Here is a 23,582-nt window from a genome sequence, read left to right as displayed (position 1 = left end):
TGTTCATGCCTTTTGCCCTTTTTTAAATGGGATTATTTGGTATTTACTTGTCCATTTGTTTACCTTTCTTATAGATTCTGGATCTTAGACTTTGTCAGATGCATAGTTTGTAAATATTTTCTCCCATTCTCTATGTTGTCTGTTGACTCTGTGGATAGTTTTTTGTTTGTTTGTTTTTTGCTTTGCAGAGACTGTTTGGTTTAGTTAGATCATATTTGTCAATTTCTGTTTTTGTTACAATTGCTTTTGTCATCTTCATCATGAAATCTTTGCCAGGGCTGATGTCCACAATGGTATTTTCTAGGTTATCTTCCAGGGTTTTTATAGTTTTAAGTTTTACATTTAAATCTTTAATTCATCTTGAGTTTATTTTTATATATGGTGAAAGGAAAGGGTCCAGTTTCAATCTGCATATGGCTAGCCAGTTATGCCAGCATCATTAATTGAGTAAGTCCTTTCCCTATTGCTTGTTTCCGTCAGCCTTATCAAAAATCAGATGGTTGTAGGTTTGCATCTTTATTTCCGGGTTCTCTAACCTGTTCCATTGGTCTACGTGCTTGTTTTGTACCTGTGCCATGCTGAACTTGTAGTATAGTTTGAAGTCAGGAAGTGTGATGCCTCCAACTTTGTTCTTTTCGCCTAGGATTGCTTTGGTTACCAAGGCTCTTTTTGGGTTCCATATGAATTTTAGTTTTTTTTTTTCTAATTCTGTGAAAAATGTCGTTAGTAGTTTCATTTTGCACTTGTATACAAGAACTTAAAGTTTTAAAAGGAAAAAAATGTTGATAGAAATAGTATTGAATCTGTAAATTGCTTTGGGCAACATGACTATATTAATAATATTGATTTTTCCTGTTCATGAGCATGGAATGTTTTTCCATTTGTCTGTGTCATCTCTAATTTCTTTCAGTAGTGTTTGGTAATTCTCATTGTAGAGATCTTTCACTTCCCTGGTTGGCCCTATTCCCAGGTATTTTATTCTTTTTGTTGCCACTCTGAATGGGATAGTGTTCTTGATTTGGCTCTCAGCTTGGACATTGTTGATGTATGGGAATGCTACTGATTTTTGTATGTTGATTTTGAATCCTGAAACTCTGCTGAAGTTGTTGCTCAGATCTAGGAGCATTTGGGCGGATTATGGGGTTTTCTAGGTATAAAATCGTATCTTCTGTGATGAGAGATAGTTTGACTTCTTCTATTTCTATTTGGATGTATTTTGTTTCTTTCTCTTGCCTGATTGCTCTGGCTAGGACTTCCAATACTGTGTTGAATGGGAGTGATGAGAAAGGGCATCCTTGTCTTGTTCTGGTTCTCAAGGAAAATGCTTCTAGCTTTTGCCCATTCTGTATAACATTGGCTGTGGGGTGTTTTCATAGATGACTCATTATTTTGAGGTATGTTCCTTAAATGAAGGGAAGATTAATTTTATTATAAATCTTTTCTTCAATTAAGATGATTATGTGGTTTTTGTGCTTAGTCCTGTTTATGTGATGAATCACATTTATTGATTTGCATAGGTTGAACCAACCTTGCTTCCCAGGAATAAAGCCTACTTGATCATGGATGATTAGCTTTTTGATGTGCTGTTGGATTTGGTTTGCTAATATTTTGTTGAGAATTTTTGCATCTATGTTCTTCAAGGATATTGACCTGAAATTTTCTTTAATTCTGTCTATGCCAGGTTTTGGTATCAGGATGATGCTGGCCTCTTAGGATGAGTTAGGGAGGGGTCCCTCCACCTTAGTTTTTTGAAGTAGCTTCAGTAAGATTGGTACCAACTCTTCTTTATTTGTCTAGTAGAATTTGGCTGTGGATCTACCTGGCCCAGGGCTTTTACTAGTTGATAAGCTTTTCATTACTGACTCCATTTCAGAACCGATTATTGGTCGGTTCAGGGTTTCAATTTCTTTCTGGTTCAATCTTGGGAGGTTGTATGTTTCTAGGAGTTTATCAATTTCTTCTAGATTTTCTAGTTTGTGTGCCTAGAGGTGTTTATAGTAGTCTCTGAGGGATTTTTGTATTTCTGTTGAGTCAGTGGTTATGTCCCTTTTGTCATTTCTGATTATGTTTATTTGGATCTTCTCACATTTTTTATTAGTCTAGCTAGTGGTCTATCAATCTTATTTATTCTTTGAAAAAGCCAGCTTTTGGTTTTGTTGATCTTTTGTATTTTTCTTTTGCATCTCAATTTCCTTTAGTTCATCTCTTATTTTGGTTATTTCTTGTCTTCTGCTAGTATTGGGATTGGATTGCTCTTGTTTTTCAAGTTCCTCTAGGTGTGATGTTTGATTGTTAATTTCAGATTTTTCTAGCTTTATTATGTGGATATTTAGCACTATAAATTTTCCCCTTTACAAAAGTAAATGACATATATGGATAGTTTGTAAACATCTTCTCAGGCAGCAACTCAATATAATGTGGAGATAGAGTACAATGATATTATTAAGTCAAGTTTATCAATAAGGAATCTGAAGCTCCAAAAAGTTGTGATTTTAATGATCTTAAATTCCTAGCTCTTTTCATCTTGTTTACTCTAATTGAGAATTTTTAGAAAGTTTATAGAAGTATTAATGCCCAAGCAAATAAAGAAGAAAATGCTCTAATCCATGTATCCTGGTCAAACAAGGAATGAGTTAAAGACAGCAATGAGAGTAGTGAGTCATTGGACCTAGTGGAGGTTTGCCTATGACGCTTGTGGAGAATTTCTTTCTAGATCTGTCATTCTCACTGGATTCCCAGGCAACAGCTGTGACAGACTAAATTGTCCCTCTCAGATGAGTATAAAATTTCATCTTCCTTCCTCATCAGCAAAATGAAATGAAATGGAGGATTTTGGAAATGGCCTGAAATATTATTGCAGACATTGCTATAATTTGGAAATTGTCACATGAGTACACAGAAGATTTGGCAGTTTCAAGAATTCATTCTGGATGTGGCACCAGTTCTAAATCAGTCTATTGAGACCATTATTTAAAATGCTGTCACTGTATTTTACCCAAAATAATTCCTGATGATATTTTACTCAGGAGACATTTGTGGGAGATCTGCTGTGTGCCTCTGTCCGTTTGCATCTGAGATGAGGCAGACCAGCCTAATGATTTTCAGAAATGAGCCTATTTTATCATCTCTGACCCTGCCCACGGTGTCCCCACCTCCTCAGACATCACCTCAGGCCTGGCTTTACCAAAGAGGCACCTTCTTGTTTTATCTCTCTACCCAGGACTTGTTATTCCTACGTGGACTCCCTTCCTTTGAAAATCAAATGTTCTCTCTCTCACACACACACTCTCTCTTTCTTTCTAATCTAATCTAATTAGATCAGCTAATCTGAAAATAACTTGCCCCATTATTTGTCATTTGAAATGTAGTAGCCACAAGTTAAACAAGGTGGGAGGGTGAGCTGTGGCATGCCACTTTGCCAACATGTTCCATTGGGACCATTTCTATGGATGCATTAGTTTACTGCCAGGTGTTGGCATTTATATAAGTTATGGCAACAGTTCTATGAATGTCTCCTTTATCCCTATACCACAACATAAGTTTCTCAGAAGCCTGGAAATTCTGAGAGTATATTAGCCAATGTGAGTGATCACTATCTAATAGTATATTTCCCAAAAGCCTCGCTTTCTAAAAGACAGTCTTGAATTTTTGACTGTCATGCAAATGTCAGTTGGGTAGCTTTCCTGCCACAGCAATTAGCCAAGTTAACTAGGGAGCCAAGACAAGGATAACTTGATGATAGATGGTTTGATTTAAGTAAAACTGTTTGATTTTTTTTTAACCAAAAGTATGCTCTGGGTAAGTTAGCAAATCAAAGCAAAGACTATATCTTTCTATCTGGAATTCCAACAACCATCTAAATTCTTTAATTATACAGATAATTTTGCATTTAAAATTTTTGAAGTAGTGGACTGTCAACTAGATCTTGGAAATGGTTTGTGAAACGTCAATAAAAGTGTTTCTTGAAAGAAGATTTGATTCTTATATACAACATATGAACCAAATTAAATGTACAATCTATTGATATCTACATTTGTAGTTACTAAAGGGACTTGATATAAGCTGATTTTATAGAAGTTATTTTGTTAGATTAAGTCTGTTCTCTCCTTGGAGAAAGAACTTAATTAGGTGTATGTCACAAATGCAATTAGGTGAGTAATCTTGACCCTAATTCATTTAGTTGAAAGAATTACGAACAATTTGTGGCATAGCAAGTAGGTTTTTATCAAGACAGTCTTTTTGAGATCAGCTATTCAAAAAGCAGGGGCACTGGACTCTGAACACAAATTTGTTTCAAACTTTATGTCGATTCATCTTTGTGGCCTGATGAGGTCATCATTTTAAAAGAATCTAGGTGAATATAATTTATAATACAGTACCTTACCTATAAATTCTTCTTTATCTCAGTATTGAAACAATACTATTCAGGTGGCTTTAGGAGTTATTTGCTTCTATCAATTAAAAATCTCAAAGGATAATAATAGAAAAAGACATACATTCAGACAGCTATAGAGGCAAGATATGTGATTAGAATCGGACTTCCTGTTTACAAGCACTAGACTCAGGTCACTAGATCATAATTACAGCCTTACGCTTTGGCTTGGCAGTTTTGAAAAGCTCTTATTTTTCTTAGCCTTATATTTGACTGCCAGAGACATAATTAATCATTTCTTTACCACTCATCATACAACAAAGCACTAAATTAGTATCTAGTGTTAAGATGGTAAGCTACAGATATATTTAAGTTAGGAAAGAGTTTCTTATTTGGAAAAAAAATCATGTTTTGTAACTTCCTTTGTTTAACTAATTTATATAGGCAGGTTAGTAGTACACTATATAATTATTTTTAACTTTTAACTTTAAAACGTTTAGGCAAAGGAGTTTTGTCTAAAATAGTATTCCTTAGCTTACTGATTCTTAATAATTAATCAAACCAATATATTTTAATGATTTACATTACTGAAAAACTGTAATATAAGCTTATTTAAAACCTTTAAAAATTATAACATAAGCTTATTTAAAACCTTAAAATAGAGCCTGTAAAACAGTACATTCGGCCGGGCGCGGTGGCTCAAGCCTGTAATCCCAGCACTTTGGGAGGCCGAGACGGGCGGATCACGAGGTCAGGAGATCGAGACCATCTTGGCTAACCCGGTGAAACCCCATCTCTACTAAAAAATAAAAAAAAAAAAAAAAACTAGCCGGGCGAGGCGGCGGGCGCCTGTAGTCCCAGCTACTCGGGAGGCTGAGGCAGGAGAATGGCGTGAACCCGGGAGGCGGAGCTTGCAGTGAGCTGAGATCCGGCCACTGCACTCCAGCCTGGGCTACAGAGCGAGACTCCGTCTCAAAAAAAAAAAAAAAAAAAAAAAAAACAGTACATTCAATGAAATCTAGTTTTATTCCTATTCTTCTACCTTGTTAGACTATATATAATTGCTCTCTCAAAAAGACTTGTGTGTGTGTATATATGTACACACATATGTACACATACATGTGTGCACACATATATGTACACATACATGTACGTGTGTGTGTGTGTGTGTGTGTGTGTGTGTGTGTGTGTGTGTGTAGAGAGAGAGAGAGAGAACCAAAAGAGAGTCTAACAGAGTAGAAAAAGGAGAAGGAAGACTGGGAAACTTAATGCATATGTGGGGGATGTCAAATAAGCCCAGCAAAACAAAAAAGCCAAAGAAGCCTTGAGAAAGGACTGCAATATTGAATGCCTTCTCCAACCCACCCACAGATTGATCAGAAGTGGATGGAAGCCTTATGGGCTTGAGGTGCTATCACAGCTTCTGTTCAAACAACTGGACAATGATTAGGTTATTTGGACCCAGGGGTGATCCTAAGGAAGCCAGTTTAAAATAAAAATAAGGAGAAAAATAGGCCGGGCATGGCGGCTCACGCCTGTAATCCCAGCAAAAGCTGACTCTGAGAGGGTCAGGGTCTCAGATACTGAATTTAGCAAAGACATTACAGAAATATTATAAATATGTTCAAGGAATTAGAGAAAACTCTGTTCAAATAATTAAGTGAAAATATGATGACAATTACTCAACAAATAGAGAATCTCAATAGAGAAATAGACATCATAAAAAGAACCAAATGGAAATTCTAGAGTTTCAGAGTACAGTAACCCAAGTGAAAAATTTACTAGCTAGACTCACAGCAGATTTGAGGTGGCATAAGGAAAAATCAGTGAACTTAAATATGGATAAATTGAAATGATCTAAACAAAGACAAGAAAGAAAAATAATAATGAAAAATGAACAGAGCCACAACATTCTGTCAGACAACATCAAGCATACCAACATGTATATAATGGGAATCCCAGGAGGAAGGAAGAGAGAAATAAGTAAGAGAGAAGCAAGAGCCAAACACTTCTCAAATTTGATGACGACTATTAATTTATAGATAAAAATTTAGAGAACCCCAAGTAGGATAAACACAAAGAGAACTACATTTAGACACATTGTAACCAAACTGCTAAAAGACAAAACAAACAGTAAATTTTAAAAGCAGTAACAGAAAAACAATTCACCATGTACATGAAAACATAATAAGAATATAGCAGTTTCAGAAACAATGGAGACAAAAAGGCCTTAGAATGACATATTCAAAGTGCCAAAATAAAAAAGAGATTGTCAGCTATGAATTCTGTATTCAATGAAACTATCAAAGATAAAAGCAAAAATGAAGACATTTTGAAGTAACAAAATATAAAATGAATTCCTTGCTAGCATAAATGAACTATAAGAATTGCTAAAGAAGTCCCACATGCAAATACATTATAACAGACAATAATTTTATTTTTTCCATCACAATTATTTTATTTATTTATTTATCTATTTTCCCCTTTCCCCCACAATTTGTTTTTGAATGTTTTCATTATTTCACATAGAAACTTTATCCATTTAGCCAGGCTTGGTGTCTCATGCCTGCAGTTCTAGCACTTTGGGAGGCCAAGGTGGGCGGATCACCTGAGATTAGGAGTTCGAGACCAGCCTGACCAATGGTGAAACCCCATCTCTAATAAAAATTTTAAAAAAATTAACCAAGCATGTTGGTGCATACCTGTAATCCCAGCAACTCAGGAGGCTGAGGCAGGAGAATTGCATGAACCGGGAGGTGGAGGTTGCAGTAAGCCGAGATCATGCCACTGCACTCTAGTCTGGGCGACAGAGCGAGACTTCCTCTCAAAAAAAAAAAAAAAGAAAAAAGAAAAAAGAAATTTCATTCATTAGACAGTAATTCATCATTCCTACCTCCTCTCACACCTTAGTTCCCTCATTTTATTGTGAAAATATTCAAGCATATACAGAAAGATTGAATTGTACAGTGAACACTCATATATTCATCACTTTTCTACAATATTTCCTGTATTTATTTTATCACATCCATACGTCTATCCATCTCTTTGTTATGTACTTCAAAGTAGCAGACATGAGTATGTTTCACTTCTAAAATGTTAGCATACGTAGCATTAATTAGAGTTTATGTTTATCTTCTTTTTTTCCCTGTCTTTTTTTTTTTTTTTTTTTTTTTTCTTTGAGACAGAGTCTCACTCATGATTTTGGCTCACTGCAACCTCTGCCTCGTGGGTTCAAGTGATTCTTCTGCCTCAGCCTCCTGAGTAGCTGGGATCACAGGTGCACACCACCACACTCGGATAATTGTTTTATTTTTAATAGAGATGGGGTTTCACCATGTTGGTCAGGCTGGTCTCGAACTCCTGACCTCGTGATCCACCCACCCCGACCTCATAAAGTGCTGGGATTACAGGCATGAGCCACCGTGCCCAGCCTTCTTTTTTAATTTCTAAAATTAAAAAGGACAGATATGGTGGCTCATACCTGTAATCCCAACACTTTGGGAGACCAAGGCAGAAGGCCACTTGAACCCAGGAGTTCAAGACCAACCTAGGCATCAAGGTGAGACCCTTTCTCTACAATCTTTTTTTTTAAAATAGCTAGATGTCATGGTACAAGCCTGTGGTCCCAACTACTTGGGAGGCTGAAGCTGAAGGGTCACTTGAGCCCAGGAGGTCAAGGCTGCAGTGACCTGTGATAGTATCATTGCACTCCAGCCTGAGCAACAGAGTGACACCCTGTCTCACACACAAAAAATTTTTCATTACATTTAAAAACCTTTTTAGAAACAGGGTCTCATTATAACAGACAATAATTTGAATTCAGAGGAAGGGATGGAATGAAGGAATAAAGAGCACTGGAATTTGTAAATATATTGGGTCAGTGTAAAGCATTCTATGTCACCATCAACAACAAAGCACTAAATTAGTATCTAATGTAAACTCTGTTAAGATGGTAAACTACAGGTATCTTTAAGTTAAAAAAGAATTTCTTATTCGGAAAAGAAGAGTTATGTTGTGTAACTTCCTTTGTTTAACTAATTTATATATGCAGGTTAGTAGTACACTATATACATATTTTTTTATTTTAAAATTTATTTTTTAATTAGTTCCAGTATACTTGTACAGTACAGAATGTACAGGTTTGTTACATAGGTATACGTGTGTCAAGGTGGTTTGCTGCACCTACTGACCCTTCCTTTAATTTTCCTCCCCTCACTCCCAGTCCCCCAACAGCCCCTGGCCCTGGTGTGTGTTGTTCACCTCCCTGTGTCCATTGTTCTCATTGTTCGACTCCCACTTAGGAGTGAGAACATGCAGTGTTTGGTTTTCTGTTCCTGTGTTAGTTTGCTGAGAATGATGATTTCCAGCTTCATCCATGTTCCTGCAAAGGACATGATCTCACTCCTTTTTATGGCTGCATAGTATTCCATGGTGTATATGTACCACATTTTCTTTATTCAGTCTACCATTGATGGGCATTTGGGTTGGTTCCAAGTCTTTGCTATTGTAAATAGTGCTGCAGTAAACATACATGTGCATGTGTCTTTATGGCAGAATGATTTATATTCCTTTGGGTATATACCCAGTAATGGGATTGCTGGGTCAATTGGTATTTCTTGTTCTAGATCCTTGAGGAAATCCCACACTATCTTCCACAATGGCTGAACTAATTTACATTCCCACCAACAGTGTAAAAGCATTCCTATTTCTCCACAGCCTCACCAGCATCTGATGTTTCTTGACTTTTTAATAATTGCGATTCTGACTGGCATGAGATAGTACCTCATTGTGGTTTTGATTTGCAGTTCTTTAGTGATCAGTGATGTTGAGCTTTTTTCATGTTTGTTGGCCACATAAATGTCTTCTTTTGAGAAGTGTCCATTCATGTCCTTTGCCCACTTTTTGATGGGGTTGCTTACTTTTTTTCTTGTAAATTTGTTTAAGTTCATTGTAAATTCTGGATACTAGACCTTTGTTACATGGGTAGATTGAAAAATTTTCTCCCATCTGTAGGTTGCCTGTTCACTCTGATGATAGTTTCTTTGACTGTGTGGAAGCTCTTTAGTATAATTAGATCCCATTTGTTAATTTTGGTTTCTGTTGCAATTGCTTTTGGCGTTTTCGTCATGAAGTCTTTGCCCATGCCTATGTCCTAAATGGTATTGCCTAAGTTTTCCTCTAGGGTTTTTATGGTTTTGGATTTTACATTTAAGTCTTTAATCTATCTTGAGTTAATTTTTGTATAAGGCATAAGGAAGGGGTCCAATTTCAGTTTTCTGCGTATGGCTAGCCAGTTTTCCCAGCATCATTTATTGTATAGGAGATTCTTTCCCCATTGCTTATTTTTGTCAAGTTTGTTGAAGATCAGATGGTTGTACACGTGTGGTCTTATTTCTGAGGTCTCTGTTCTGTTCCATTAGTCTATATGTCCATTTTGGTACTAGTATCATGCTGTTTTGGTTACTGTAGCCTTGTAGTGTAGTTTGAAGTCAGGTAGCATGATGCCTCCAGCTTTGTTCTTTTTGCTTAGGATTGTCTTGGCTATATGGGGTACTCTTTGATTCCATAAGAAATTTAAAATAGCTTTTTCTAATTCTGTGAAGAATGTCAATGGTAGTTTGATAGGAATAGCATTGGATCTATAAATTACTTTGGTCAGTATGGCCATTTTCATGATATTGATTCTTCCTATCCATAAGCATGGAATGTTTTTCCATTTGTTTGTATCGTCTCTTATTTCCTTGAGCAGTGGTTTGTAGTTCTCCTTGAAGAGGTTTTTCATATCCCCTGTTAACTGTATTCCTAGGTATTTTCTTCCCTTTGTACCAATTATGAATGGGAGTTAATTGATGATTTGGCTCTCTGCTTGTCTATTGTCGTTGTAAAGGAATGCTTGTGATTTTTTCACATTGATTGTGTATCCTGAGAATACAAGGAATATAAGGAGTTTTTGCACTGAGATGATGGAGTTTTCTAAATATGAAATCATGTCATCTGCAAACAGAGAAAATTTGACTTCCTCTCTACCTATTCAAATACGCTTTATTTCTTTCTGTTGTCTGATTGCCCTGGCCAAAGTTTTCTAAATATGAAATCATGTCATCTGCAAGAGAAAATTTGACTCCCTCTCTACCTATTCAAATACGCTTTATTTCTTTCTGTTGTCTGATTGCCCTGGCCAAAATTTCAAATACTATGTTGAATAGGAGTTGTGAGAGAGGGCATCTGTGTCTTGTGCCTGTTTTCAAAGGGAATGCTTCCAGCATTTGCTCATTCATTATAATATTGGATGTGGGTTTATCATAAATAGCTCTTATTATTTTGAGGTGTGTTCCATCAATACCTAGTTTATTGAGGGTTTTTAACATGAAGGGATGTTGAATTTTATCAGAAACCATTTCTGCATATATTGAGATAATCATGTGGTTTTTATCTTTGGTTCTGTTTACGTGATGGATTTCATTTATTGATTTGCGTATGGTGAACCAGCCTTGTATCCCAGAGATGAAGCCGACTTGGTCATGGTGGATACATTTTTTCATGTGCTGCTGGATTCAGTTTGCCAGTTTTTTACTGAGGATTTTCACATTGATATTCGTCAAGGATATTGGCCTGAAGTTTTCTTTTCTTTTTTTTTTTTTTTTTTTTTTGTGTGTGTGTGTGTGTCTCTGCTCAGTTTTGGTATCAGGATGATGCTGACTTCATAAAATGAGTTAGAGAGGAGTCCCTCTTTTTCTAGTTTCAGAAGGAATGGTGCCAGCTCCTCTTTGTACCTCTGTGAATCCGTCTGGTCCTGGGATTTTTTTGGTTGGTAGGCTATTAATTACTGCCTCGGTTTCAGAACTTGTTATTGGTCTATTCATGGTCTATTCATCCTGGTTTAGTCTTGAAAGCGTGTATTGTTTTATATATTTATATATATATATATATATATATATCCATTTCTTCTAGATTTTCTAGTTTATTTGCATAGAGGTGTTTATAGTATTCTCTGGTGGTAGTTTGTATTTCTGTGAGGGTCAGTGGTGATATCCCCTTTGTCTTTCTTTATTGTGTCTATTTAATTATTCTCTCTTTTCTTCTTTATTAGTCTAGCTAGTGGTCTATTTATGTCTTTTTTTTTTTTTTCCCTCAAAAAAACAGCACTTGGATTCACTGATCTGGGAGGATTTTTTGTATCTCTATCTCCTTCAGTTCTGCTCTGATCTTTGTTATTTCTTGTCTTCTACTAGCTTTTGGATTAGTTTACTCTTGCCTCTCTAGCTCTTCTAATTGTGATGTTAGGATGTCAATTTGAGATCTTTCTAGCTTTCTGATGTGGGCATTGAGTGTTATGTAAATTTCCCTCTTAACACTGTTTTAGCTGTGTCCCATAGATTCTGGTAGGTTGTCTCTTTGTTCTTATTGGTTTCAAAGAACTTCTTGATTTCTGCCTTAAATTCATTATTTACCCAGAAGTCATTCAGAGGAGGTTGTTCAATATCCATGTAATTGTGTGGTTTTGAGTTTCTTAATCCTGAGTTCTAATTTGTTTGCCCTGAGAGACTGTTTGTTATAATTTCAGTTCTTTTGCATTTGCTGAGGAGTGTTTTGCTTCCAATTATTTGGTCGATTTTAGAATAAGTGCCATGTGGCACTGAGAAGAATGTATATTCTGTTGATTTGGGGTGGGGAGTTCTATAGATATCTATTAGGTCCACTTGATCCAGAGCTGAGTTCTAGTCCTGAATATCCTTGTTAATTTCCCTTTTTATTTATCTGTGTAATATTGACAGTGTGGTGTTAAAGTCTCCCACAATTATTGTGTGGGAGTCTAAGTCTTTTTTTGTATGTCTCTAAGAACTCATTTTATGAATCTGGGTGCTCCTGTATTGGGTGCGTATATATTTAGAATAGTTAGCTCTTCTTGTTAAACTGTTCCATTTGCCATTATGTAATGCCCTTCTTTGTCTTTTTTTTTTTAATCATTGTTGGTTTAAAGTCTGTTTTGTCAGAGACTAGGATTGCAACGCTTGCTTTTTGTTGCTTGTCATTTGCTTAGTAAATTTTCCTCCATCACTTTATTTTGAACCTATGTGTATCTTTGCACGTGAGATGGGTCTCCTGAATACAGCACACTGATGGGTCTTGACTCTTTATCCAATTTGCCAGTCTGTGTCTTTTACTTGGGGCATTTATCCCATTTACATTTAACGTTAGTATTGTTATGTGTGAATTTAATTCCCTCATCATGATGCTATCTGGTTATTTTGTACACTAGCTGATGCAATTTCTTCATAGTGTCATTGGCCTTTATATTTTGGTGTGTTTTTGCAGTGGCTGGTACCAGATTTTCCTTTCCATATTCAGTGCTTCTTTCAGGAGCTCTTGCAAGGCAGACCTGGTGGTAACAAAATCCCTCAGCATTTGCTTGTCTGTAAAGGATTTTATTTCTCCTTCACTTATGAAACTTAGTTTGGCTGGATATGAAATTCTAGGTTGAAAATCCTTTTCTTTAAAAATGTTGAATATTGGTCCCCATTCTCTTCTGGCTTGTAGAGTTTCTGCTGAAAGATCTGCTGTTAGTCTGATGGGCTCCCCTGTGTAGGTGATCTGGCCTTTCTCTCTGGCTGCCCTTAACATTTTTTTCCTTAATTTCAACCTTGGAGAATCTGATAATTAGGTGTCTTGGGGTTGATCTTTTTGAGGGGTACCTTAGTGGCATTCTCTGTATTTCCTGAATTTGCATGTTGCCCTGTCTTGCTAGGTTGAGGAAGTTCTCCTGGATAGTATTCTGAAGTGTGTTTTCCAGCTTGTTTCCATGCTCCTCATCTCCTTCAGGTACTCCAATCAATTGTAGGTTTGGCCTTTTTACAAAGTCCCATATTTCTTGGAGGCTTTGTTCATTCCATTTCATTCTTTTTCTCTAATCTTGTCTGCTTGCCTTATGTTAGCAAGGTGGTCTTCAAACTCTGAAATCTTTTCTTCCACTTTACAAAGCGTAATGCTTTGTGTATGCTTCATGAAGTACTATTGCTGTGCTTTTCATCTCCGTCAGGTCATTTATGTTCCTCTCTAAACTGGTTATTCTAGTTATCAGCTCCTCAAACTTTTTATGAAGGTTTTTAGCTTGTTTGCATTGGGCTAAAACATGCTCCTTTAGCTCAGCATACTTTTTTATTATCCATCTTCTGAAGCCTACTTCTGTCAATTCTTCCATCTCATCCTCCATCCAGTTCTGCACCCTTGCTGGAGAGATGTTGCAATAATTTGGAGGAGAAGAGACACTCTGGCCTTTTGAGTTTTCAGCATTTTTTTCATTGATTCTTTCTCATCTTCATGAGTTGTCTAGTTTTGATCTCTGAGGATGCTGACCCTTGGATGGAATTTTTTGGGGACTTTTTGTTGTTGTTGATGCTGTTGTTGTTGCTTTCTGTTTGTTTGTTTTTCTTTCAGTGGTCAGGTATCTCTTCTTTAGGGCTGCTATGGTTTGCTGGGGGTTTACGTCAGGCCCTATTCATCTGGTTTGCTCCCACACCTGGAGATGTCACTCAAGGAAGCTGGAGAACAGCAAAGATGGGTGTCTGCTCCTTCTTCTGGGATCTCTGACCTCAAAGAGCACCAGCCTGATGCCAGTAGGATTGCTCCTGTATAGGGTGTCTAACAACTCCTGTAGGAGAGTCTCACCCAGTTGGGTGGCACAGGGAACAGGACCTGTTTAATGAAGCACTTTGTCCCTTGGTGGAGGGGATGTGCTTTGCTAGGGGGAAACCTGCTTGTCTGGGCTGCCCAGATTCCTCAGAACTACTAAGAGGAAAGATTAAGTCTGCTGGTCCGCAGAGACTGTGGCCACCCGCCCCCACCCCAAGGGCTTATGCCCAGGGAGATCCGGATTCTGTCCCTGAGCCTCTGGCTGGAGTTGTTGGACTTCCTGCAAGGAAGCCCTGCCCAGTGAGGAAAGATGAGTCAAGGTCAGGCCTGAAGAGGCGCTCTGGCTGCAGTCTGCCACAGCTGGTGTGTTGGGCTTTGGGGGATACCTATTGGGACCAAGCCATTCAGTCTCCCTTCAAAAGCACGGCCTGGAGCTATAGAAATGGATGCCACCCTTCCCCGACCCAAGGAGCTTAGTGTGTTAGGCAGTTGTGAGCCCCAGTGCTGGCTGCTACCCCTTCCCCAAGGAGCTCAAACGGCTTAAACATTAAGCCACAGCCGTGGGGCTGGTTGCTTCTCCCTCTGGGAGCTCAGCAGGGTTAAGCAGATTCCAGCTGAGAGGCTGTTGAGAATCTGCACAGCGCCGGGGGTTGGGACCTTAGGCTTTGGTGGCGTGGGTTTGCGAGTGGGATTTTCCAATCCATGGTTTGCATAGTTCTGTGGAAAAAGCATAGTTTCCCCGGCTGGGCAGCATGCTCACTCACCACTCCCCTTGGCTGGGGAGTGAGGGCTCCCCTGGCTCTCACATGGGCTGCTGCACCACACTGCTCTTCCTTCCTCTCTAGGAATCATGCCAGTCGCCTAATCAGTTCTGATGAGAGAACCTGGATACCTCGGTTGCTGGTGAAGGATTCACATGTTTATTATGGTTCTTTTCAATGGGAGCCTCTGATTGCCGTTGTTTCTAGTCAGCCATCTTGGCCCCAACCAAATTTTTTAATTTAAAACATTTAGATAGATGTCTATAATTGTATTTGTCATGTCATATGTTTGCGTTTGTATAGTCATAGATATATGACTATATTTGTATTTTTCTTCTAATTAAAAAATATATAATGTTAAAGCAATAACTATTACACTATACTGTTAGATTTATAGGATATGAATATATTATATATGACATCAATGATACAAGAAAATGGAGAGGAACTGAACTAAATCTAAATACATCTAAAAAATACGTCTAAACTGAAATTTGCCATCATTTTCTGAAATTAAGTCAATGTTAACTGGAATAGATTATGATTAAGTAAAGATGCATATTGTAGACTCACTTTAAAAATTTCAAAAAAGCTACAAATTTATGAAAAAAACTAAAATAGCTTGGTAAAAATATTTGTTGGACAAAAATGAAGGCAGGAGAGAGAGAAAGAACAGGGGAGCAAAAATGATGACTCTTATAGAAATAATTAAATAACAAAAGAGAAACCTTTACTCAACCCAATGTAAGAAAATATTTTTCTATGTTTTGTTCTATAATTTTTGTAGCTTTGGAATTTACATTTGTGTTTATTGTTCATTTGAGTTAATTTTTGTGTTTTGTGTAGGGTGTGATTTATGAATCAAAGTTAATTTTTTGCACATGGATATTTGCCATATCAATAATTACATTAAATATGAACAGAATAAATACATCAAAAGGCAAAGAATGTCAGATTGGATTTTACAAAGCAAGATCCAACTATATACTATCTACAAGAGATATGGATGAGATTCAAGAAACAAATAGGTTGAAAGTTAAAGGATATAAAAAGATGTACTATATAAAGAGTAACCACAAGAAATTTGGAGTGAGTATAATAATATTAGACAGACTCTATGACAAGTGACATTATTGGAGACAGGAAAGAATATTTTATATAATGATAAAATGGCCAATATAACAGGAAGATGTAGCAGTTATTATTGTGTATGTACCTAACACAGCCTCAAAATGCATGAAGCTGAGACGGACAGAAATGAAAGATAATAGGCAATTAGAAATAAATAGAAATTAGAAAGAAGCAATTAACACAATTATATTTAAAGATTTCAATACTCCTCTCTCAATAATATAGTAGACTTGAATAATCCTACAATATACTCATCTGAACCGACATTCATAAAACACTCCACCCAACAATAATAAAATACACATTTTTCCAAGTGCATATAAATCATTTACCAAGATAGACTATATTCTCCATTACTAAATGAATCTCAATACATTTTAAGGATTCTAGTTATATAAAGTATGTTTTTGGTCACAATGGAATTAAATTAGACATCAATATTAGAAAAAAAATTTCTGTTACATCTTCAAATGTTTCAGAACTAAAGAATATGATTCTCAATACCCTGTAGGTCCAAGAAGGAATCAAAGAGAAAGTTTGAAAATATTTCAAGCTTAATAAAAATAAAAACAAGTTTAGTTGTACAAATGCTACTCAAAAAGAAACATACTACTCATCCATGCAACATGAGTAAACTCAAAAGCATAATGTTGAATCAATTAAGCCAGACAAAAAAGGTTACATATTGTATAATTCTATTTATATGAAATTTCTAGAAAAAAGCAAAACTATAGAGACAAAATTATGTTAGTGGTTTTCTGGGACTGGAAGAGTGAGAAGCAGTTGACTACAAATGGGCACAAGGAAACTTTTTTAGGTAATGGAAATATTTTAATCTTAGGTTGTGGCGATGGTTGCAGACCTATATAAATTTACTAAAACTATTGCACTCTACATGTGCAGTGTGTCAGTATTATGGCAAGTAAATCATACCTTAATAAAACTGTTAGATAAACAATCAAAAAGATATCTATGCTGGAAGTAGGAATATGAGACTCATTAGCATATTGATGATCGTTGTAGCTGTAAAAGTAGAAAAAACATCTAGGGAAAGTTCGTTGAAAGGGAAAACGTAAGAAGCTGGGACAGATCCCTGTGGAGCAGCAACACTTAGAGGATCTAACAAAAACGAAAATGAGTAAATGCAGCTACAGAGGTAGAATAAAAATGAAGGAAATATAGTATCTCAGCAAGTAAGTATTTCTAGGAGGGGGCTTGTCATAAAGATATCAAATGCTTCTGATAGATTAAGGAAGAAAAAAACTAAAAGGTGTCTGATGGTGGTCACCCAAGACCTTGGCATGAGCAGTTTTTGAGGACCAAATAGCGTACAAGTCAATCTGGAGTGAACTGCGGAGTGAGTGGGAGTAATGAATGCAAACAGGAGTATCGGGAGCCTGGCTCAAGAAGTTTATCTGAAAAAGGAAGGATTTCCTTCCAAGTGAAGCTGGAAATGTCAGGAGTTAGAAGTGTGAGATTTTGTTTTAACAGAAGATTCAACAGCATGTTTCAGTGTAGTTAGAAAGAAGTGAGGGGGAAGAGGTTGAAGATTCAGAAGAGGGCCATAATTTTAATCATTAATTCCACGAGGGAGGAGAAAAAGATGGGATTGAAAGCACAGGTTGAAGGATTACCATTAAACAGTAAGGGACAATTCTTCCATGTAGAAGAGTAAAGAATGGTATTAAAATAAGTGAATTTGTAGATTTCATGGCATCAAGGAAAAGCTTGTATGATGGCTTCTTTTTTCTTGGTAGAAAGCAAGTTTATTTGAGAGTAAAAGCAGAAGTCATAATACCAAGGATTTGAGGGGAATGACACACTTTAAGGACCTAGAATTAGGTTAGTGATCATGAATTTATAATAATAGCAGTCTACCCAATTGCATGTTTTATCTCTAGGAACAAGAGGTGGACAGTTTGATTCACTGGAGTTGGCTCCATCAGAAAGCTAGTAGAGCAAGGGTGTTTAGAGTGGTGGTAACAGAGCACTTGGAATGACAGATGACTTTTGTCCATCATGGATGGACAAAAGTGAAGGCATTGGGGGCTGATAGACATTGTCTTCACTTTCATTCCCCTGAAACGAGGTCCGAGACAGTGACTTGAGGACAGGTAGTTGGTTTGAGAGGGAGCTCAAGATACAGGAGTGAGGGAATGGGGAAAATAAGTCAGGAAACAAGGGAAAGTGAATTAAAGGGTGCATGTTTTGAGCTACGTATCATTGTGGGCAACTGCAGCTGAGTCCTACTGGAAACCCTCTGAGAAAGCCTGTGGAATGTGCCTGGAAGTTATCCCTCTGTAGAACAGAAAGCTGACACATTAATCCACTAATTCCTGTCACCCTTTGCTGGAGAATTATTTCTAGAAGTGTTAACTATCCCCATTTTTCCAGGATACTTGCCAGGGCTGAACAAACTCTGTGGCTTCAGAGAAATCCTGGAGGCAGAAAATGAAAAGTAATGGGGAGGATTGAGCTTGAGGTGAAGTATTGACAGCATCCAAATCCCCACAGGAGTTTTCTACCACCAGCTTCAGCTAAAAACTGAAGTAGGCCTGGGGGCATATGGTAGAAGATGAAATTGAACCAGTTTATGAAATTCTCTATGCAGACAAAGCAATCAAGGAAATAACAGAATAATAGATGGAGTTCTTTGATTATATGGAAGTTATTTATATCCTCTGAGCTACTGATTTATCATCTGTAAATGGGGATAAGATTACCCACTTTGTGTGGTTACTGCTAGAATTAAAAGTCCTTATTATGTAAGGTGCTTAGCACAGAGCCTGGCATGTAGTATGATATACAGAATAAAAGCTATTATATTATTGCTGTTATCTATTGAAAGATTAGTAATGTTAATAACTACCTGCATTATGGATAATAATGGACTAATTCAAATTTTATATATAATATTTTTGAATGTTATATTCAAGTTCACTACTTAATTTGAACCAGTAAGTTCACTACTTAACTTGAATGTAATATTTTACATGACAAGACATTACAGTTTTGTTTGGAAGAACATTAAATTCTGGTACTTTTTGAAATTAGTTTTATCATAGAATGGCTATTGGGAAGATCACAAATGTAATCTAATTCCCATGCATTCTTTTTCCTTTGGTTAGGATTTCATTGAAGTTTTTATTAGACTAGAATGATTTATTTTATTTTTAAAGAAATCACCAGAGATGTACTGTTGGTTTTGTTTTTAAATTTTTTCTGCTTTTCAACTTATTCAAACACAAGAAACAATCTAAATGCATTCTACTCTCTTACAACCTCTGATGTCAAATAAGTTTTCTTTAATTCTAGCTTAAATCTTTAATGCTGCAGTTTTGTTTTTACTTATCTTCTTCTCAGTGGAGAAAAAAGGAACAGCTGGTTACTATTGTCAATTTTCTATTGTTTGGAATTTATTAAATATGCAACTCTTGTGAATACATAGATGTAGATACATATTTCCTTCTGGATATAGAACTCCTATTGCTTTTCTTTCAAGAATGATAGAATTGTATATGGGGAAGCTTTAGAGCTCTTCTAGTCCCAGTATATAGTCTGATTAATTAATATTAGTTAAAATGTTATTAATTGCCATCTAGCATTTCTTGTGGTAAATTGCCTGATGTGTTCTTTGCTCAACTACCAATTGGACTATTATTACTTTTCTTATGACTATATTGCAATACAACACACGATATCTTTGTGTATTGATGTTAACTATTAAGCCACTACATGATCTTTTTCCCCAGTTTGTTATTTGTCTTTTAATTCAGTTTATAGTATTTTTGCCTTGCAGGTTCATAATTAATATTTTGTCAGATATGTATTTTTTTCTCTTATGAATTTCTTTTTTTGGTTTCATGCTTAGAGATGCCTTACCATGAGCTCTTATCTAAGTTCACCTATATTTTCTTCTGGTCCTTTAATATTTTTATTTTTAAGTTGGTTTTCTAATCCATCCAGAATTAACTTAAATGCAGGATTGCACATTTGTTCCTAATACATTTCAAGTTGTTTATTATAGCATATTGCTTTGATCTGTTGTAGTATTTCATATCATAAATATGTTATATATATATTCATGATATATATCAGTGGTTCTCAATCGGAGGTGATTTCGCCCTCTAGGAACATTTGGCAATGTCTGTAGACATTTTTTATTTGCCAGGACTAGGGGAGAGGCTGGCTACTGGCCTTTAGTGAGCAGAGAGCAAGGATGATGCTAACCATCCTACAGTGTACAGGACAGCCCCCACAACAAAGAATTGTCAATAGTACTGAGATTAAGGGACCTTAAGAGATGATAGACGGATGGATGCATAGTTGATAGGTCAATAGATAAATGTATAGAAGATAGATATTCATTGAATACCATTCTTCTGCCAGTTACATATCAATAGTAATATTATCCAGCCTATATTTTTATTCTTTACCTATATTCTATTCTTTAACATAAAGAGTGTTTTAAGAGACATCGACTCCTACTTTATGGAAATCCAGATACACTGTATTGTTGGATATCCCTGGTTTGAGCACATAGTAAATATTGAATGGAGCATTTTATAAAAGTGATAATAATAAATCAAATAAATTTTTAATGAACCTTATTTGATTACAGCGACTTATTTTTTGTATGTTAAGAAGTATGCTTTTTAAAATCCATTGCAGATTTTTGCTAGGAATCAATTTTAAGCAGTATGTTTCTTCTTTAGTCTTCTGCCACATCTGTTATTCTCTTACTATGCAGAATAAACTTCATCAGAATATTAACTCTGTTCTCTATATTATTTTTATTTAGCTTTTATTACCACTGTCAAGCTTGCAGATTTCCTTGTAGGCACACATCTCTTTAATATGTAGAGTTGCTTATTCTTTCCATCTATGAGAATCATTACTTTTGCATAAAGACTATATCCATTTTTAGTTACATTCTGAAACTTAATGTTGATATCCGTGGAATTATATGTGTCTTCTGTGTCAAAAATTTCTATTCATTCTAATAACTTATCCTGAACACATTTAGTGTTAGTATTTAAACACTTTATTGTTTCTGATCCCCTTATTCGAAAGATATTTTCTTCTGTGTTTGTGAGCCTTTAAATTCTTATTTTGTTTCCTGTCATATTTGACATCCTCTACAACAGCGATGTCCAATGGATGGAATTCACCGTGATGTTGGAAATGTTCTGATCTGCAGAGTCCAATATAGTAGGCATGGTTGAGCACTTGAAATGTAGCTAGGGCCACTGAGGAACTGAATTTTACATTTAATTTAATTTACTTTTAATTTTAGTAGCCACATGTGGCTAATGGCTACTGTGTTGGACAGCGCAATTCTATAGAGTAATTCCTTACCCTTCCATTTTTAGCTTAAAATCCTCTGCTTTATTTTAACTTAAACCTATTTTTACTGGTTGTGTTTGTATGCAGTTTTGTTTGTTTTGTATATTGTATGCATTTCTTATGTCCCAGTGATTAAGTTATTTTTTACTTCGTTTCCTATGCTTTCCATACAGTAATAATACATATCCATAGACAACTGAGAGTGGGCAAATGTATTTCTGTAATGTATTATCTATTAATATCAGGTGCTTGCTTTTCTTTCCTTTTTCAAATAAAAATGATAATGTTCACTGTAGGAAAAATGAAGGAAGAAAAACAGAAAATATAAAGGAGAGAATAAAGCAAAGATTACTACCACTAACTTCACAGACACACAAACAGACACATGCAGAGGGATACACTTGGTTGAGTACTTTCTATACATATTCTTTTATTTTTAAACACCTTACTGATTGTACAGCTAATACGTATTTAGTGCTTGAAAAAAAATTTAAAAACAGGGGTAAAGTGAAGGAAAAAAATCATCTGTGATCACAATGCCTAGATTAACCACTTTTATTACTTCGGTTTGTTTTCTCACAGTGTTGTTTCTAAGTGCAGGTAGGTAGGTAGACAGCTGGATATGTAGAGCTGCATTTTCAAAAATTGAATTATACTATATGCAGGGTGGACCAATAAAAGTATACACTTTTCAGATGGCAAGAAAACAAAATTATGTGTCACTATGGGTATGTATCATCCGCAGTGGTATTAGTGACCATTTTGAACATTTGTAACTTTCATAAAAATATATATTGGTTAACATTTATCCACTGGGCTTGTCTATGTATTAATTTTATCTTGCTTTTTATATCATGAGCATTTTTCTCTAGTATAAAATAAAATTCACAAATGTGATTTTAATGGCTACATCATAATCTATTCATTATCTATATCATTAGCCAGTTTCCTATTATTGGACAGTTAGGATGCTTCTCTTTTTTTACTACTATAATAGCATTACACCCTACATATTAGTGCCTAAAATTTTTCATCTCTGAATTTTTCATTTCTGATTATTTTATCTCTGATTATTTCATTAGTATACATTCTTGGAAGTGAAATCACTGGCCCAAATGAAATGAATGGATTGGAGATCCTTGGTATATATTGTCAATCCAAATCACCTTCCAGAAAGTTCTCTGTTGCTTATAGAAGAAAATAAATATTCTTGTTCCATTTTTGTAGTTTAATCATTTATATGGAGCACTTTTTTTTTTTCTTTTTTGAGATGGAGTCTTGCTCTGTTGTCCAGGCTGGAGTGCAATGGCATGATCTTGGCTCACTGCAACCTCCGCCTCAAGCAATTCTTCTGCCTCAACCTCCTGAGTAGCTGAGACTGCAGGCACGTGCCACCATGCCTAGCTAATTTTTTTGTATTTTTAGTAGAGATGGGTTTCACCATGTTGGTCAGGCTGGTCTCGAAATCCTGACCTCGATTGATCCACCAGCCTCGGCCTCCCAAAGTGCTGTGATTACAAGTGTGAGCCACTGCACCCAGCTGCAGCTTTTCTTTGAACTTTTAATCTCTTTGGTTTTACAACTCAGAATTGTTTTTTAATAAATGTGCCTTTCAAGGGTTTAGCAAAGTAATCATATTGTTATAAATACCCAAACAACATAACTCTTTATTTTTTGCTAGCAAAGGTTTTCAGATACAAGGTTTTTCATTGTATAAATTGTTTCTTTTTAGGGTGAACAAGGAGAAAAAGGAGATCCAGGTCTGGCTGGCCTTAATGGAGAAAATGTAAGCCTAACCCTTTTTTCTGATACTCTGTTTACATTTTACCACTAAGATGTGCTATTTAATGCTATTAAGATTTACCTATTTTTGGCAGAGCCAGATATGATCCAACAAAATTAAGAATCAAAGTGTTCTTTCTCATGGCTCAGTAGAGGCCCGGTGTTTTTAGTTTCATTTCATTGGCTTTATATATTTTCTACTTGTGCTTAGCCTTAACAGGCCTTTCTCCTTGATGTTTCTTGCTTGCAAATTTTCTAGTCTTCTTTTTCTGTCTTTTTACATCTTGCATATCTTCTGCCATGGTTTGTGCTCTTACCAGTGGGCCACTTTTCATCTCAGTCCTAGTCTGTGTCTGGTCTATAGCTGGTGTCTGTATTGTTAGGCTTTCAGTGATGGGAAGGAAGGGCGAAGTGAAGGGAAACTAAATCCGTATTGCTCCCCTTCATGGCACCAGTTCCGCAGCCTCAGGGATAACATCGCCCGTCATATCCTTGGACCCCAGTCATCTTCTCCCTTTCCCCTCAGGACAGTCATCCTCCCAGAATCGCACCCCAGATTT

General features: G+C 36.2%; 1 protein-coding gene across 4 annotated transcripts in view; it reads left to right on the top strand.

Annotated features, from left to right (window-relative positions):
- COL19A1 (collagen type XIX alpha 1 chain) overlaps window positions 1–23,582 on the top strand; it is a 329,196-nt gene that overhangs the window by 119,492 nt on the left and 186,122 nt on the right. For all 4 annotated transcript variants that reach the window (XM_065543865.2, XM_005552609.5, XM_065543866.2 and 1 more), the window contains exon 12: window positions 22,973–23,026. In XM_065543865.2, coding sequence (XP_065399937.1) covers window positions 22,973–23,026 — 54 coding nt within the window. The remainder of the gene's footprint in view (window positions 1–22,972; window positions 23,027–23,582) is intronic.

This window comes from Macaca fascicularis, chromosome 4 (genome assembly GCF_037993035.2).
Source record: "Macaca fascicularis isolate 582-1 chromosome 4, T2T-MFA8v1.1".
Taxonomy (NCBI): Eukaryota; Metazoa; Chordata; class Mammalia; order Primates; family Cercopithecidae; genus Macaca; species Macaca fascicularis.
This window is presented reverse-complemented; position numbering and strand designations above follow the sequence as displayed.